General features: G+C 40.3%; 4 protein-coding genes across 5 annotated transcripts; 2 read left to right on the plus strand and 2 right to left on the minus strand.

Moving 5' to 3' along the window:
- The first annotated feature begins 58 nt into the window (after positions 1 to 58).
- Positions 59 to 2,954, plus strand: LOC104720746 (protein NLP3-like). The gene is made up of 4 exons (XM_087471352.1): positions 59 to 784; positions 1,121 to 1,177; positions 1,262 to 1,973; positions 2,083 to 2,954. The coding sequence occupies exons 1-4, from the start codon at positions 98 to 100 to the stop codon at positions 2,814 to 2,816; spliced, it is 2,190 nt and encodes a 729-aa protein (XP_087327478.1). The 5' UTR covers positions 59 to 97; the 3' UTR covers positions 2,817 to 2,954.
- Positions 2,955 to 3,136: 182 nt separating this feature from the next.
- On the minus strand, positions 3,137 to 12,087 carry LOC104720747 (uncharacterized). 2 transcript variants are annotated; one of them, XR_015570713.1, is made up of 39 exons: positions 11,952 to 12,087; positions 11,567 to 11,688; positions 11,360 to 11,453; positions 11,156 to 11,263; positions 10,907 to 11,023; positions 10,638 to 10,788; positions 10,299 to 10,546; positions 10,050 to 10,217; positions 9,905 to 9,951; positions 9,670 to 9,787; positions 9,471 to 9,554; positions 9,283 to 9,378; positions 9,061 to 9,162; positions 8,815 to 8,883; positions 8,565 to 8,660; positions 8,392 to 8,493; positions 8,176 to 8,289; positions 7,973 to 8,056; positions 7,482 to 7,610; positions 7,194 to 7,392; positions 6,980 to 7,123; positions 6,861 to 6,898; positions 6,636 to 6,719; positions 6,332 to 6,400; positions 6,156 to 6,232; positions 5,993 to 6,062; positions 5,662 to 5,811; positions 5,398 to 5,490; positions 5,183 to 5,327; positions 5,010 to 5,074; positions 4,872 to 4,937; positions 4,645 to 4,738; positions 4,523 to 4,559; positions 4,378 to 4,435; positions 4,167 to 4,277; positions 3,870 to 3,937; positions 3,684 to 3,750; positions 3,532 to 3,600; positions 3,137 to 3,405 (listed from the first exon to the last, which is right to left on the minus strand). XR_015570713.1 is itself a non-coding variant. In XM_087471351.1 (39 exons), the coding sequence occupies exons 1-39, from the start codon at positions 11,985 to 11,987 to the stop codon at positions 3,313 to 3,315; spliced, it is 3,855 nt and encodes a 1,284-aa protein (XP_087327477.1). In that variant the 5' UTR covers positions 11,988 to 12,087; the 3' UTR covers positions 3,137 to 3,312. The 2 variants fall into 2 exon arrangements, 1 of the variants encoding a protein (XP_087327477.1); XM_087471351.1 differs by having other exon boundaries at positions 5,398 to 5,463.
- A 69-nt stretch (positions 12,088 to 12,156) lies between these two features.
- On the plus strand, positions 12,157 to 15,074 carry LOC104720750 (protein LAZ1). Its single transcript, XM_087471357.1, has 8 exons — positions 12,157 to 12,679; positions 12,796 to 12,852; positions 12,984 to 13,092; positions 13,202 to 13,386; positions 13,479 to 13,567; positions 13,725 to 13,986; positions 14,145 to 14,396; positions 14,483 to 15,074. Exons 1-8 carry the CDS (start codon positions 12,500 to 12,502, stop codon positions 14,834 to 14,836), a joined length of 1,488 nt encoding a protein of 495 aa, XP_087327483.1. The 5' UTR covers positions 12,157 to 12,499; the 3' UTR covers positions 14,837 to 15,074.
- LOC104720748 (uncharacterized) lies at positions 14,959 to 16,675 on the minus strand. The gene is made up of 6 exons (XM_010438626.2): positions 16,237 to 16,675; positions 16,042 to 16,122; positions 15,819 to 15,947; positions 15,684 to 15,746; positions 15,448 to 15,572; positions 14,959 to 15,357 (listed from the first exon to the last, which is right to left on the minus strand). Exons 1-6 carry the CDS (start codon positions 16,327 to 16,329, stop codon positions 15,174 to 15,176), a joined length of 675 nt encoding a protein of 224 aa, XP_010436928.1. The 5' UTR covers positions 16,330 to 16,675; the 3' UTR covers positions 14,959 to 15,173.
- Between the last annotated feature and the right edge of the window lie 6 nt (positions 16,676 to 16,681).

Here is a 16,681-nt window from a genome sequence, read left to right on the forward strand (position 1 = left end):
TTCTTTTTAATTTCTTTAAAGTTTTAAAAGAGAGTCGTTGGCGTTTGATATTGAACAACAAAGGAAAAGAAGGAGAGAGCGTTATATATCAAACCACATGCTTGCATCATCTCTCTTTCTCTATATTAATTTTATTTATTTTGTCTCAGTTTGGTTCATCAAATATCCCTCATTGTCTTTGTCTAACACCCATCCGGCTCTCATGGAAGAAAGCAACAACTCGGGCGTGGTGGACTTCCCTAAAAACTTTATGGACGAGCTCTTGTGGGAGGAGTGGTGGGACAAAGAGAATGGGGTAGCATCATCATCAAGGCTGAAGGAGAGAGTGACTTGCGCCATGAGGCACCTGCAAGAGGTGATGGGAGAAAGGGAGTTGCTGATCCAGCTGTGGGTGCCTGTAGAGAGAAGGAGCGGAAGAGTGCTGAGCACGGAGGAGCAGCCTTACTCTCTCAACCCCTTCTCCCAGAGCCAGAGCCTGGCCCTCTACAGAGACGCCTCAGCCGGCTACAGCTTCGCAGCAGAGGTTGGGTCGGACCAGCTGATGGGGTTGCCTGGGCGCGTGTTCTTGAGGAGGATGCCTGAGTGGACACCAGACGTTCGCTTCTTCAGGAGCGAGGAGTACCCTCGCATAGGATACGCCCGTAGGTACCAGGTTCGAGCCTCCCTCGCTGTACCACTATTCCAAGGAGCGTCGGGGAACTGCGTGGCCGTCATGGAAATGGTCACCACTCGCCGCAACTTGGAGTATGCCTCCCAAATTCACACCATCTGCCATGCCCTTGAGGTCATTATGAATTTAACCTAACTGTTGATATATATATGTATAAGATTAAGTCATTAAACTGATGAATTTGATGGAGTACTCTATATATATTCTGATAAAAGAAGTCAAGTCTGATTGAGTCTAATTTATTCCATCTAAAAGTAAATATATTCTTGTCACTGCACTGTTGGAACACTGCTCAGCATTGACTCGCTCCCATGTCTTTGCATTATTATTATTTTGGTTGACGTAAGCAACCTTTGAAGAGCTTCAATGGTTAACATTCGATGCGTACGTTACTATTATATAAACAAGACTAAATTAGAGTCACAAATCTGATAAATATATTTCTCCCAGGCCTTTGATCTCCGGACTTCACAAACCTCCTCCATCATTCCTGCAGCCTCTCTCAAGGTCAGTTCTTCAAGTCCCTTTCCCTAATTCACTTGCACATTCTCTACATAGAATAATCTCTCAGTGGTGTCCTTTTCCCATCAGCCCCACGCAGACGACGACCTTCACACAGAGGTGGCCTCGATTCTCCAAGGCATCTGCAGTTGGAACGGACTCTCTCTAGCCATCACGTGGGGGCACCAAGACTCATCCACCCTTTCAGCTCTAATCTCCGCCTGTTACGCCGCTGACCAAAACAGCCGCTGCTTCCTGGCCGCCTGTTCAGAGCACCATCTACTCGGCGGCCAAGGAATCGCTGGAAGAGCTTTTGCTACCAAGAAACAGTGTTTCGTAACAGATGTGGCCATCTTCAGCAAGTGGAGCTACCCTCTCTCCCATTACGCCAAGATGTTGGACCTCCACGCTGCTCTCGCCGTGCCTCTCCTGACCAGACGCAACCGCACCGTCCAATTTGTTCTCGAGTTCTTCTTCCCCAGGGACTGTCTTGACATCCAAACTCAGAGGCTGACCCTCGTCTCCCAACTCAACCAACGCTTCCAGAGCTCACCACATCTGATGGTAGACGACCAACTTGCAGAAGACGTGAGGGACACAGCCACGCCCCTCACAGATCACTCTAGCCGATCAGCACAAGAGGAGGCTACGGATCCCAAGGGCAAGTCGCTTTCATTTTCTTCTTCTTCTTCCTCCTTGGAGAGCCGGAAACGCAAGACAAGGGCTGAAAACGATATCACTTTGGAGACGCTCAAACAACACTTTGCTGGCAGCCTTAAAGACGCTGCTAAAAATATTGGGGGTAGATATACAGACAGATACATACTCCTTAATTAATTAATTTGGATAGAGATATATATATATATACAGATGATGATGATGAATGATGATGATTGCATTACATTTTGCAGTATGTCCGACGACCTTGAAGAGGATCTGCAGACAGCACGGAATCTCAAGGTGGCCATCGAGGAAGATCAAGAAAGTTGGACATTCTCTTCGAAAACTGCAGGTGGTGATGGACTCTGTTGAAGGAGTTCAAGGCTCTCTCCATCTCGCCTCCTTCTACTCAAGTTTCCCTCAACTTCAATCTTCTTCTTTTCCTTTGATCAATCCAAACCAAACTGTCCATGTGCCTCCTCCTAAGTCGCCACCTTCGTTATCTGGTAGCCATAGCTCGTCAGGTTCAAGTACTTGTTGCTCCTCCGAAGAGCAACAACTTAGTGGCTTTCAAAAACCAGCTCTCAGCCATCCACAGCTACTTACTCTAAGCAGCCTGCAAGAGGACCAGAGGCCAGCTCGTGTTACCTCATCCTTACCCCCATTGCCATCCGCAACAGCTTCAAGGAAAGCAAAGGACGGGATGAAAGTGAAGGCTATGTTTAGGGATTCCATGCTGAGGATGTGCCTGCAGCCCCACTCGCGTCTCACAGACCTCAGAAGAGAGATCGCAAAGCGGTTTGGGATGGATGATGTTTTGACAAGTAACTTCAGCCTCAAGTACATGGACGATGATCAAGAATGGGTTCTACTGACGTGCGATGCTGATCTTGAGGAGTGCATACAAGTCTACAAGTCTTCTCTTGAAAAAACTATCAGAATCTTGGTTCACCATCCTCTCTCTCTTCCTTCCTTTGATTCTTAACCATATCCTAAACCTTCTTCGCTAATTCCATCATCCTAATTACATCGATGTACTCTGGCTTGGTTTGTATATCTTTTTTTTTACATATATATGCAACAAACTTGTTTGATATAAAAGTATTCATTTAGTTGTTGGCTTTTTGTGATCCTTTATAATATAGATTACTAGCTTAAGCTATCATGATTTTGTGATCTACAGTAATCTACATTTGCATTGTATCTCCAAGCTTCTTTTCTGTGTTCTATTTTTGAAGTAGATAGGATTTAGCTCCAAAGTCTTTAATTTGCATGTTTTCTTTAACCGTAACTCTAGTTAAGAAATTGTACCAAAAAGCCATACTTTGGGCCATGGGCCTGTCACCTAACTTTGATACAGAGGATATTCCAGTAATCACACTGTTGATTCTTTAGTTCTTTTTTGACATTGTGCAAGACATTTGCACAATACGAGTAATGTGAAGGTTGAGTTTAAGACTTAAGAGCGTCTGTGGAGTTACTCAGTTCAACAGGGAGGAAGAAGCTTGGTCTGCTTGCTGCTGCTCCTCGATGTCCAAATGTAGTTGCGGAGGGCCAGCTAAACTCAGTATGACCTGAAACCCACAATTAATCAATCAACCATTACAGATGCTTACTGTCTACAATGCCTAGAGATGACACTGTATTGGATGTTCAAGCTAGATCACTAGATGGTAGCAGGTAATTCCAGATAAACTTACTGGTAAAAAAACAAGCCCATGCAAGAAGCCGATTATAACCAGTGCCAAGTACATCTGGAAGTAATACACCTGTTTGCACCAATACATATCCATTTAAATCAACTCGCAAGAGACCAAGAACTGCACAAGGCAAAGGATTTAGGTGTCATTACCACAAATATCTCTGATCTTGCGAAGCAAAGCACAATCACTCCAACAAGTTTTGTGAGCGTGATCCCACTGTCCCCAACAACATGACCACTAAACCAGTTAGACTAATGCCTTTGCATAAAAAATAAAAATTGCTTCGGAGAAAAGTGAAAATATAGCGACTAGCAAGTGATCGTAAGCTTCATCACCTGAAAACTGAAGCTCCCATGGTTTCCAGTGCCTCCCTCGCTCTTTGTTCTCTGTTCCCACTACTCATCTGCATTTGAAGCAGTGCAGGAAATAAATATAATATTTCACAACAGATCCACGCAAGGTTGAAAAGAGACATTGCTTGTTTTGCATCCTTAAATTAAAATCCACTATGACTTAACCAATAAGCGAATGGCAATTGTGAGAAAAGTTGTTCTGCTACTACATGGCTACAGATTTTAGTGCCAATATATGCGGTATAGTGTTTGGAGTAAGGTTGCATGGCTTGTTCTTACCAGGAAAGCATGTGATATGTGCACGCAGAATTCTACAGAAATCCCGATTGACATTATCAAATTCACAACAGAAACTGCATTGAGTTGGATTCCCAGAATCACCATCATACCCTGCTCAAACACATCAAGGATGATTACATATAGCACCCAGAACCGCATGAACCAAAACGCAAATCGAGAGGAGATTCTCTGGATATGTGTTACTAAATACCATGAGATCCAAGAGTATCATCACTAATACAAGGACAATGATGGCCGAACTCCAAGCACTGAAATTGACATGTTAATAAACGAAATCAACATCAAGACATCCCCACATTCTAAAATTTTGTATAATGTATAGAGAGATAACTGACCTGGAAGTGATTAACAAGCAAACAATAAATATAGCACCTGCCAAAGCAATATAAGAATGTAAAGAGTTTTCTTTTGGTCAACCTCTAGCAAAAACTAAAAATTTGATAGATGGGAAGCAAACCGATTGCTATAGCGAGGTTTGTCAAAGCTACTCTCCAGATATTCAGATATTGCTCAAAGAAAATGTAAAAGACAGAATATGGAAAGATGTCAATCTGCATATAAGAAAAAGTGTTATTATACAGGAAGCTGAGTGGAACAAAAATCACATATGGTTGAGCGTCTTCCTTCAAGCAAAGCCAGCTAATCTATAATTGTTTAAAACAGAATTTATCACCAGGTTCAAACCTTCAAGGAATTGGATATTTTTGAACTGAACTCCCGAGCAGCTCGCAGGGCATTAACAAAGTCACCCTGAAGAAAAAAAAAATTACTTTTTGAGGTTTTTTCTTAATAAGTTGCTTTCTAGAAACAATAATGTCATACTTGTGTGTTAAGTGGAGTGTGGTATGTACGGAACTCAGATGCCTGTATAACACCGGTCTCATACCCTGAAACAAAAAATCAAGCGCCACGGGAAATAGGTTCAGACCAAAAGAAAATAAAAGAAACGAAGTATAGTGCAAATAGATGTTCTCTTTAAGCAAATTCTAGAGTACCTTTTAAATCCACGCTATTTGTATATGCCCCATGACCACCCTTTGCACAGTCAGCCGATGGCAAAGCATTAAGAAACCAGGGTAATTTCTCCCTGAATTGAGCAGTAGATGGGCGATCATGAACCAAATCTGAATGCCGAAAGCACTGCAACGGTTTACAGAATTAGTTGAATTCTAAACATTGTTGATGAAGAGAGAGAGAGGCAGAGGCTTACTGTAGTACAGTCTTTACAGATCCCATCTAAACTGCAAATATCTTCCTCAGCTGTGCAGCAAGGTGGCTGTAGCTTGAGAATTTAAGTTAGAGACTGGAACACCAGTTTGTATTTTAAACATGTTTGTTTAAAGGCAATTAAACAGATAAAAAAAAATAGCCTATGAACCATAATTTTTTCATCTATGACTATATCTGTTAAAGAGACAAAGAAACTAAGAAATCAAGGTAGTTTCCACAATAAGCTATAAACGATAAGACTGACCTGGTCATCTGGAGGACAATAACTGCTATTAGTGAACTTCCGACAACAGCCAAAAGCCTCTGGTGATAGCCATCCAAGAAAATCATCGAGCCAAGAAGCAGCTGGTTTCGCAATGTAACTTGTTTCTGGAGCTTGTGACGCTCTTGATATCTGGTGGAAGGTGGGAAAAAGAAAGAATGTTACGGACTAACCCTTTTGGTGGCCCTTTAAATGTGTTCAGCCTTGGTGGTACCCACCACAAGGTGATCTTTACCGAAGATACATCAAACTTGTAAGAAGTCATATGATAATTTAGGACAGGAGTATCTCCGCTATACTTCATTATTATTACCTCATTTAACAGGGAATTCGAATTGCACTTGCTGATAGAGCACAACTGATTTGTATGATTTGATTCCAAGCTGCGAAAAGAATCCATTTCAGTGCAGGAAAACTACTAGATAATAAATAGTACCAGAGAGAATGTTACTCTGAGTGTGTGTAAGATAGAGAACCTATAATTGTAATCCTTTACTACAAAATACAAAGGCGGCCCCACTCTGAGGTACTCTGCCAGACTGTCAAAATAGTCCTGCCAAATAAAATTCCAATCATGACTGGGGGAAATGAGCAAGAGATGAACACAAAGAAAACAACATAAAGGAGAAGTAAAAAATGGAACACACTAAACTTGAAGGTAAGAGTCTCGAGGAAGAACAATTTTCTGCTCCAAGCCAGTTTCAAGCCTTGGGCTGATGGCCTGAATGAATAAAAACACAGGAAATTTAAGCAGACAAATAAAAATACCAACTCGTAACTACAGAAAAAAAATAATATAATTCAGTCCATCTCTCTTTTGAACTTTTGTTGGTTATAGTTAAATTGTAGTGCCTATAACAAAAGAAGTGTTAAACGGAAAGAAAAAAAAAAAAAAAAGAAGGTAGTATATATATAGTGAGAAGAAAGTAATGAACAAAATGTAATCAGCAACTTACAATGCTTGCCAGCGCAAAAGCCAAGAATACAGAAACAACAACCATTTTTACAACCCAAAGTCCAAGAACGGGTGCATGAACCTCCTGTGGAAGATCAAGACTAAAAAATCAAAAAGATTGCGGACCATAATTACATGTTTGCGTGTGTCTGTGACTGTGTTGCACGAATCGTATGTGTATTAATAACAAAGAGAAGTTGTCCCAGTTCTGAGAAAATCAAAACACCTTCATGTATCTCTCAAGAAACCCAGGTCCTCTTCCACCTACAAAGGCACAAAACCCTGCCTAAATTAAAGTAAATGATACAGTTAAAAGACACTAATTCTAAAATTTCCAGAAGTAACCTTCAACAGATTCTTGAGAAGATAACGGAACTTTTATGCAAGGGAAACAATCAATCCTGTTATCCGCAGATCTTTTGCAGTCAAAAATGATTAGCGCAACAAAAGCGGTGATTTGCAGAAAGAAGTCCAGCATGATAGCCAAAGCTGCGCAAGTGAAGAACAATGTCACAGACTCACAAGTAATGTACACAGAGAGCACCAAATATGTACAAACCTGCAAACATGGAGAAGATACGACATGCTGGCATTGGAACAAAAGCTCCAACAGCAAAAGCCAAGACCTCGGATAAACTTGCCAACGTAATGGATGGACCTACTTCAACAAGTGCAGAGCTAATCCGTTCCTCTAAAGACACATCACGAGGTTGTCTCTTTACAGCATGAACCAGTATGCACATATTATCTACTCCCACCTGTTATAGAAAAACAATTAGTATATCCAGCATCAACAGATATACCAAAATTCCACTGTTCCTACTACGAAGACTGAAAACGAACTTACAGCCAGGACTAGGAACGGGATGACTTCCATTATGATCAATGTGGATTTAACTCCAAGGGCACTGAAAAATCCAACAGATCCAAGTACAGAAAGCAAGACAAGCACAACCCCCGAAAGACCGAGCAAAACCTAGAAGTCATGCTATTCGTAAGTTATCTGTGTAAAATGACTGTACATCCACAATACTTTAATTTCCCCAGTCCTAGATAGTTGACAGTGAATATTTAGTTTCAAAGATCATATACACTCATGGTAGAGGGGGTAAGGAAAAGAAAGGGAGTATCAATAGTTCCGTGAAGATCCCCCTAACAAATATTCAGGCATTAATATAATTTCACCGAACGGCGAGGAAAGTAATTCCTAGCATATCATAAGATTCCCATTATTCAATACGTTGCTTCTCCAAAATCTAAAGGAATACTCACGTGATCTAATACAACTGAAATGTCTATAGAGGAACAAACTTGAGAGGAAGATCAAGACACACATACCTTCGATGAAATATAAAAAGTAGAGAACTGCGGCGCATCTCCAAGTGTAACGGAAATGTAAACAAACATAACCAAATAGCTTGCCTGATGATGGAATACAAAAACAGATCACTGGCATGTAAATCTTGGTAGGACACATTACCAAAGAAAATCTGGGCAGGAAGATGGTAAGAGATAGCTCTCAAAGATGTTTGTTATCGTACAGCTATTGTTATAACATCAGCAGTGCTTTCTCTTATCAGTTCTTCCTCTATTGAGCTTTCGGATGAAAATGAAAGACTCAAATTCTTGGATCGCACCATAGGTAACAGCTCCTCCTGGAAAGTACAAGTAAAAACACTTATAATTTTGAAAGAAAGTGACCAATTTCTCTGGAGAAAAAGAAAAAAAAAAAAAATTAAGCCCTGGGAAAAAAGAACCTTTGCTAATTGAATGAACGATTTTTCCCATGCTACTGCCCTTTCATTGCTTGAATCACCAATGGCATTGTTAACTGGATATGTTACAACAAACGCAGTAGCCTGAAAATACAGTTCGTTTAGGTCAGATTAATAACCAAAAGGTACTGAACAACTAAGTTCCGAACCATTACCTCCGAATAGTTATTCCCCGAGAATCCTCCCAACACTGCACTAGGATCAACAGGCGCCTTAAAAGCGCTCAAACACATCTCTGATGAAGTGTAATGCTGAAGGTTGAAGAGCGAGGGTATCAGAAAACAGTATAAAATCACTAATCAAGAGGGCAGACATTCAACAATGTAATTACATAGTGAATGACTCAAATTCCCCATCTTCGACAAAAATATTGGCTATGTGTAAGATACTGAACAAAAATTAAACCTGGAAACAGTACTTAGCATGCTCAACTCCTCCATAATCATCAAAAGTTCCGGAGTCCATCTTGAAATACTGAAAATGTAATTTAAAAAGCGACGTCAGTAGAGAAGAGATTCCATGTGCAAGATGAGTTTTTATGTTTAAGAAGTTGAGAAAACACATGGAGGTACTCTGTGTATATATAAACCATGAGGAGTTTCACAAAATATTAAAACCATTGAGAAGTTCACGAGCTTAGAAATTATCAACCTGCAGAATACTCTGAGTGGCGCAATCACCTCCCAAAGGCTTCAAGCATATGTCAGTCAGAACGACATTCGAGCCGGTATAATTTCCACGAATTTGATCGACCTGTGATATTTGGAGGACAAGTAATAACAGAAACAGAAGAAAAAAAGAATGATACTGAAAGAAAATGATGTAAAACTCCACTTGGACTAGCATTTTGGTTAAAAGCATTTTTACAAGTACCTTCTCTTGTATGTCAAAAAGCAAAAGAATATTTTCATCTGTCACGATACTAGGCGCCCTGCCACTTTTGGGATCAGGAACAGTGGCCAAGATAAGCTTTCATGACACAAAAGGAAATCGTGAACAAAGGTTATATATTGTAAATAAAAAACTAGTATATAGACAGATGAAGCAAAATATAGAACTACCTGCTCGATTCTGTAGAATGGTGAAAGGTGGCTATCAAAAAACTTTTTCTCTTCTGCTGCTTTGCTTCCAGGACCTACCCACAACTACAAAATGTAGAAATCCACATGAACAATCATACCAGTACGTAGTGGCTTCGCTTCTGAATCCATGTCATAAAAAATTTCGTGTAACCATGATCCTAGCAGAGCTAATACATACCTTTTCTGGTCGTGTTTCCACCTTAAACTTAAAGAGACCTGAACTGAGAGCAAGAACAATAGCCACCGAAATGAAAAGAACAAGAGATGGACTTCTAGTAATCCATGACCCATATGTTCTGAGGCAAACAATTGGAAACAATTACAATATCATCTTCACAGTTCTGGTTTTTCTAATTGTATGAGATACCTTGTGGGTAAAATATAGACGAAGAAAAAAAATCCTGGAGATTTACCTGTAAAATTTTTCCAAGTATCTCTGAACAGGAGCATGTCGTTGCACCTAAGAGAAGGATAGTTCAGCATATATGTGACTATATAAATGTAGTATTATATACAAACACAGAAGAACCCCAATTTCTAGCCAATACATTGATATACCTTGACACCAAGTGTGCGTTGTGCCTTGGGTTCACTAGTAATTCCATCTTCTTCGGCGCTATCACCAGGCTTGGTTACATCTCTTCTTCGATTTAACACACCCCATCCGAAGAAGCAAGACACCAGCACAATATATAAAAGTGCCATTGATAACTCAATGCATCTAACCTGAAATGTAAATCAGCACTATCAAATCCAAGATCATACCAACCTAATAATGGTCTAAAGGAAAAAGTGTATAACCCACACCTTAAGAGGACCGATTCTGATTGAGCAAGAGTTTTCCTCATGGGGCGGAAGGGGTTCGGGACTTGAGCACGCTGGTGAGGAAGGGCAATCACCACAAGAGCATCCAAGGGATGAGTCACCACATGAATAAACAGATAAGTTCATCGGCACCATCACAGATGACTCAGGAGTAGTCGATTTGAAGTTCATTGCATACGGTGAACCAGGGACGCCAGGTGGTGCTTTCTGACCAATAAACGTAAACCACTCTGAAAAAGCAGAAGTAAAAGATGAAATCTAGAACTTTTGAAACAAGGATGAAAATCGTATAGAAGGCCTTGAAACAGACTGCAGGAGCACCTCTGAAGTTTTGGGCACCACCACCAACAAAGTTTATGGCACGTGTGTTCATAGTTCCAAATTTCACCTCCTTACAGGACTCGTAAAGACCTTCTCCAAACGTATCAGTTATGTGATAGTCTATACTATCCACTGTCGAATTCCCACTCACCTAGAATAAATCCCAAAAGTAGGAAGAATGCTAGTGTTGTTAACCAGATTAACGGGTCTCAACTTAACTAACCGTCAAAAAAGAGTTGAACTAGTGACATGAAGAAATGGAAGCTAACCTCAGCAATAGAAGTGACGTTGATAAAAAGAGACTGATTTGGAGAGCAGGAGAGCTCGCAGAACAAGTTTAAGAAGTTCCTTAAGCATGCAGGACAACCCACAAGAAAAGGAACAGCCTAAAATAGATAGATGGCATCAACAAAAAAAAATTAGTAAATAAACCTAGTTTATTACAAGGATATGAAGAGATATGAGTATAGCAAAAATAAGAGAAAAAGAAAAGTAGATTAGGCAAAGAAAAGTAAAACCTGTTGAACTTGAGACCTCAAAGTGTCAAATTGATTCTCTGTACAACAGACATTGCCACTAATGGTCGGGCAAAGGCTTTGGATTTTGGCAGAAAAGAGTTCATCGGGCTGCAGAAACAAACGAATGGTCAAGTTCAGTCAAAGATGCACAAGGGAAAGAAACAAGTCGAAGGAAAACGACGTAATGTAAAGAAGAAGAAACACCTTAACGGATGGGGAAGCATAAGGACAGTTAAGGACTTTTCCATCGCTGCGTTTTCCACAGATGTCATACATTGCGCAATACTCTTGTGAATGTCTATTATTACAGAGAGGAGAGAGAGAAGCAGCGCACGAATACGACCAAATTATTAGTTGACAATAAGAGATGGAGATCAAGGGACACGTGTATTAATCTCTCTAATAAATTACCTTGGTTCAGCATCAACAGGATGGGTGTTGAGGAGAGAGGAGCTGCTGATGAGGTCTGCGCTGAGTAGAAGAGAGGAGGAGCTGATGAGGTCTGCGCTGAGTAGAAGAGAGGAAGTAAGCAGCTGCAAGATGACAATCATTCGCATATCAGCAAGCACCGATACAAGTAACAACGATAAGAAAATTAAAAAAAAAAGTGAACAAGGTGTGTGTAATCAAGCAACAAAATAAGAAACAAAGTAGATGCAGACAAGATACAAAACCCTAGAATAGAAAGCAGATGAAAAGAGAGAAAAAAATTTATTTCCCAAGAGACTTAACTCTAAAGTCTAAAAACTAAACTAAAGAGTAGGCAAGGAGACAGAAGAAAATTTAAGTGGTTTGCCTGAAAAAGGAGGAGAAGCTTGAGAGGGATCGCCATGGTTTGTCTATGAAATTGAGAGAGCACGAGCAGTTGTGTTGGGGTGGGGTTTATACTTTTGGCGTAGTAAGTTGTTGCAGAGACAGAAAGAGAGAGAGAGAGAGAGAGGAGGGGTTGTTGTAGACCAAATCCCAACAAATATCCATCACTTACGGCGATGTGTCATTTTGAGGCGTGGAGAACGCAATGTATGCCGTTTTTTTTTTGTTTTAATTTTATTTTAGAACTCAGAAAAACAAAGTAAAGTAGAGATTATTAGATGGAAAAAAAAGGAAAGAAGGGTCTTTTTGCTTTTTGCATCTCCTTGGCTCCTCCGTGGCTCCTTCTTTCTCTCGGTCTGCCTCCGATCATCAATCATCCTTCAAAATCGCGCGCGGATCCAGTTTAATCTCACTCTCGTTCGTTGCTTTGGGTTTTACCCATAGAAATGAATTTTTGATTAGAAAGAAGAATTGGTCAGCTGCTCGGGAGGAGTTAGTTAGCTTGTTGTATTGGTGATTCCATCAAATAGAATGGAGGAGATGATAGTATTACTAAAAGAGTATTATGAAGAACATATGGTCGGGCTCGTCCTTTCATCTTACTCGGCTCCTGCGTGGGCAAGCTTTATGGCCGGTGCCTTTTTGCTTCTCACTCTCTCCCTTTCCCTTTTTTTAGTCTTCGATCACCTTTCTACTTACAAGAACCCTGAGGTTTGTCTTGTCCCCTCTTCTTCTTCTCTCTTCTTCTTCTTCTTCTTAGGCTTTTTTTTTTTTTTGTTTCCCCATTCCTTTTGTCTAATCAAATCATCCCCATTTCTCTCTCTCAGGAGCAAAAGTTTTTGATTGGAGTCATCCTCATGGTCCCTTGCTATTCTATTGAATCGGTTAGTAATTAATTCTGTTATCCATGTGATAATATCCAAAAGTATCATCATTTATACATTGTCATTCATGTTCCTCACCGTTGCTTATCTCATCACGGGATTCTGATCCTAATTCTGTTTGTTTCTATCAGTTTGCTTCACTTGTCAAACCATCCATCAGTGTTGATTGCGGGATTCTTCGAGACTGCTATGAATCCTTTGCCATGTACTGTTTTGGTAGATACCTTGTTGCTTGCTTAGGTATTAGACCGACCAATTTTTATCTCTTTCCCCCCCCCCCCCCCTTCTCTTGTCCCAAGTCTTTTTCAGACATTTCTTGTCATCGTAATTCCTTGACTCCGTTTATCAGGTGGGGAAGAAAGGACTATTGAGTTTATGGAAAGACAAGGACGTAAGAGCTTTAAGACGCCACTGTTAGACCACAATGATGAAAAGGGAACTGTCAAACATCCTTTTCCTATGAATTTATTCCTTAAACCCTGGAGGCTCAGTCACTGGTTCTATCAAGTTGTTAAGTTTGGTATTGTTCAATATGTATGTTTCCCACTAAATGCTTCTTTGTTTTTTTCTTGCTCCAAAATTCTTTTCTTTTTAGTGGAAGTAAAACTATTTCTCTCCTTTGGCAGATGATTATAAAGTCTCTAACTGCCCTCACTGCTCTGATTCTTGAAGCCTTCGGTGTGTATTGTGAAGGAGAGTTTAAATGGTCATGTGGGTACGTTGAGGCAACTTTGAAAAAGGACAGTGCTACTAGCACTGTACTAGTCTTTATAATTGTGCCTTTAGAAACAAGAATCAATTATATCTATGATGAACTATATGACCAAGATGCCATCTTACTGTTTTGCCTATGTATATATTGTTTTTTGTAGGTACCCTTATTTGGCAGTGGTTCTAAATTTTAGTCAGTCATGGGCATTATACTGTCTGGTTCAGTTCTATGGTGCTACGAAAGATGAGCTTGCGCACATTAAGCCCCTGGCCAAATTTCTAACATTCAAGTCGATTGTGTTTCTCACTTGGTGGCAAGGTGTTGCCATTGCTCTTCTCTCTTCCCTCGGTTTGTTCAAAAGTTCTATTGCACAAAGCTTGCAGTTGAAGACTAGTGTACAAGATTTCATCATTTGCATAGAGGTAATTGTCCTCTTTTACCAACCTTCCTGGAAAAGATTTAATGAGTGAAAACTATTTCTTCTTCGTTGCTTCCTATTTACAACAGTCTATGGAGTCTTCTCGGATTTTCTTTCTTGGAACAAATTAAAGCTCTTAACACTTGTGTTTGGCCAGTGCAGATGGGTATTGCTTCCGTTGTTCACCTGTATGTATTCCCAGCAAAACCTTACGGTCTGATGGGAGACCGCTTTACAGGATCCGTTTCAGTTCTTGGTGACTATGCATCTGTTGACTGTCCTATTGACCCAGATGAGATTAGGGACAGTGAGAGACCAACAAAGGTCCGCCTACCACATCCTGACGTTGATATCAGAAGTGGTATGACCCTCAAAGAAAGCATGAGAGACGTTTTCGTTGGTGGTGGTGAATATGTGAGTCCTCTAATTGTTCCATCCAAAAAAATGATTATCTGATGAATAGCTTTTATTTGATCACAAAGATGCTATATATCTTGTAGATTGTTAAAGACGTGAGATTCACAGTGACTCAAGCAGTGGAGCCTATGGAGAAGAGCATCACAAAGTTTAATGAGAAACTGCACAAGATCTCTCAGACCATAAAGAAACATGACAAGGAGAAGAGAAGAGTGAAGGACGATAGTTGCATGTCATCATCCTCCAGTCGGAGAGTGATTCGCGGTATCGACGATCCGCTTCTAAATGGGAGTTATAGCGATAGTGGAGTAACAAGAAGCAAAAAGCACAGGCGTAAATCAGGATACACGAGCGCAGAGAGCGGGGGAGAGAGCAGTAGTGAGCAAGCTTATGGTGGATTTGAGGTAAGGGGCCGCAGATGGATCACCAAAGATTAATAATTGGACTGGACAAGGTTGTCCCACATTTTTGTCCTCAAAGCGGAGGTGTTTGTGAGAAGAGGATGATCACGCTACCTAGAAGCCATTAAAGAATGAATATCTGTGTACAGATTTGAAGATACGAACATAAATGAGCATGATTTCTTTATTTATTACAGAAAGAGTAAATAAATGTTCATGTTTGCTGTGTCTTTCGAACTAACAGAGGTGATATAAAATAAATAGGTTATTCCAACTTGAGCAAGAATGCCGATTGGAAGATAAAGACTCGATAAGAAAAGAGACATTCCAAGAAAAAAAGAGTTTTTTAAATAGCAAAATCAGATTTTGCCAATCAGATGAGAGGACGGAGTTCCCCAGTTTGGAGAGCAAACTTGCGGTGCTGTGACAAGACAGAAGCAACTCGGCTCATCTGAATCCTCTCTGCCAAGCCATCTCCTTTCTGTTGCTTAGCAGAATGGAAAGCGTTCTGCAACATCTGGAGAGGATCTCCATGACTGACGACCAGAACTGCACAGCTACGGGAAACGTAGAAAGAAGAAGCACTTAAAGCTTTCAGTTTAGGATGAAGAAGAAAAGTGGAAGGAGGGCATTGTTTTGTTATATACCTTTGAAAATCAGATTCCATGGAAGCAATGGCAGAGGCAAGTCTGGAAACAACATCAGCAGCACTCTCACCTCCTTCTGGTCCCATGAATGGATCTTTCTCATCAAGAGCCCATATCTCTGGGTACTGCGTGCGGCAACCAGAGAAAAAGAAACGTGAGAACACTTGTGTTGTCTCTCACTGGCCGTTTCTACAATAATAATAATAATAATAATGATAGGGAGGAGGAGGAAGCACCTTGTCATGTGACTTGAGTTCAAATGTGGGTCCAAAATAGCGTTCTCGCAGATCTTCAATCATCTGCTTAAAAGGGCTATTCAACTTTGAGAAAGAAAAAAACATATGGTTTTGTGTTTGGGGTATATACATTACCTTGCATTGAGGAGAAACAAAGGGGAGATTGAGGACCTCAGCAACAACACTAGCGGTGTGAGTGGTTCGGGAGAAGGGGGAGTAGCAAATGCGGACCTTGTCCAATTCTATGTTATTATCCTTGAGTTGCTGCACAGTTTTGATCATATGATTTGAGCTTCTTTTTTTTTTACTGAGGAAATAAAAACAAAAGATGCAAAGCAACAAAGAAAAAAAGGAAAACCTGGAGGAACAATTCGCCGGCGAGGCGAGCCTGAGCGACACCGTCAGGGGCTAACTGGTACTCGGGGAGCACACCATTTTCCTACAATTGAAAAATAAATAAATAAAGCGATGAAGAAGAATAAGAAGGAAGACATGGATATAATATAACGAACGAAAGAAAGAAAAGAGGAGGAGGAGAGAAAGCCAAAGAAACCATGGAAGAGACGACGAGGCCTCTCTCGTTGGGAATGCTCTTCCCGTGGCGGAGGACCCAATACCTGTTCTTCCCTACTAACACCGAATCCATCTCTCTCTGTCTTTTCACCTAACCCTCTCACTGTCAAAAAATTCTACTTAACCTATTTGATATGGGATTATATCTTATATATTCTTCACTAATCCTTTTTTTTTTATCAGAAAATCTCAAATCACTAATTTCTATGGTTTTTGACTGGCCTCTTCTATTTCGTCTTATCTTATCTTCGATACAAACAACAACAAAAAAAATCACTAATTGCTTTCTAATCCGTATTTTTCCAACTTATTATACTTTTTACCCTTCCCTAAATATAATAACCTAATACTAAGTGAAATTGTACAGCTAAAATGTTTTTTTCAGTACTTAAGATTAAGACATACATGCTAGCATTCGCGAACTT

Source organism: Camelina sativa, chromosome 11 (assembly GCF_030686135.1).
Source record: "Camelina sativa cultivar CO46 ecotype springtype chromosome 11, ASM3068613v1".
NCBI lineage: Eukaryota > Viridiplantae > Streptophyta > Magnoliopsida > Brassicales > Brassicaceae > Camelina > Camelina sativa.

What these genes read in the sequence shown, in the direction of transcription:
- LOC104720747 (XM_087471351.1), bottom strand. Translation starts at nt 11,987, where the DNA reads ATGGCGATCCCTCTCAAGCTTCTCCTCCTTTTTCAG. An exon ending in TGGTGCCCAAAACTTCAGAG is followed by an intron (nt 10,547 to 10,637) that starts GTGCTCCTGCAG and finishes CTGCTTTTTCAG; the next exon opens with AGTGGTTTACGTTTATTGGT. An exon ending in CTGATGTTATAACAATAGCT is followed by an intron (nt 8,057 to 8,175) that starts GTACGATAACAA and finishes TTCCATCATCAG; the next exon opens with GCAAGCTATTTGGTTATGTT.
- LOC104720746 (XM_087471352.1), top strand. Translation starts at nt 98, where the DNA reads ATGCTTGCATCATCTCTCTTTCTCTATATTAATTTTATTTATTTTGTC. An exon ending in CCATCTGCCATGCCCTTGAG is followed by an intron (nt 785 to 1,120) that starts GTCATTATGAAT and finishes TATTTCTCCCAG; the next exon opens with GCCTTTGATCTCCGGACTTC. An exon ending in TTCCTGCAGCCTCTCTCAAG is followed by an intron (nt 1,178 to 1,261) that starts GTCAGTTCTTCA and finishes TTTTCCCATCAG; the next exon opens with CCCCACGCAGACGACGACCT.
- LOC104720748 (XM_010438626.2), bottom strand. Translation starts at nt 16,329, where the DNA reads ATGGATTCGGTGTTAGTAGGGAAGAACAGGTATTGGGTCCTCCGCCAC. An exon ending in CCGGCGAATTGTTCCTCCAG is followed by an intron (nt 15,948 to 16,041) that starts GTTTTCCTTTTT and finishes AAAACTGTGCAG; the next exon opens with CAACTCAAGGATAATAACAT. An exon ending in AACTCAAGTCACATGACAAG is followed by an intron (nt 15,573 to 15,683) that starts GTGCTTCCTCCT and finishes TGCCGCACGCAG; the next exon opens with TACCCAGAGATATGGGCTCT.
- LOC104720750 (XM_087471357.1), top strand. Translation starts at nt 12,500, where the DNA reads ATGGAGGAGATGATAGTATTACTAAAAGAGTATTATGAAGAACATATG. An exon ending in ATACCTTGTTGCTTGCTTAG is followed by an intron (nt 13,093 to 13,201) that starts GTATTAGACCGA and finishes TCCGTTTATCAG; the next exon opens with GTGGGGAAGAAAGGACTATT. An exon ending in TCGTTGGTGGTGGTGAATAT is followed by an intron (nt 14,397 to 14,482) that starts GTGAGTCCTCTA and finishes TATATCTTGTAG; the next exon opens with ATTGTTAAAGACGTGAGATT.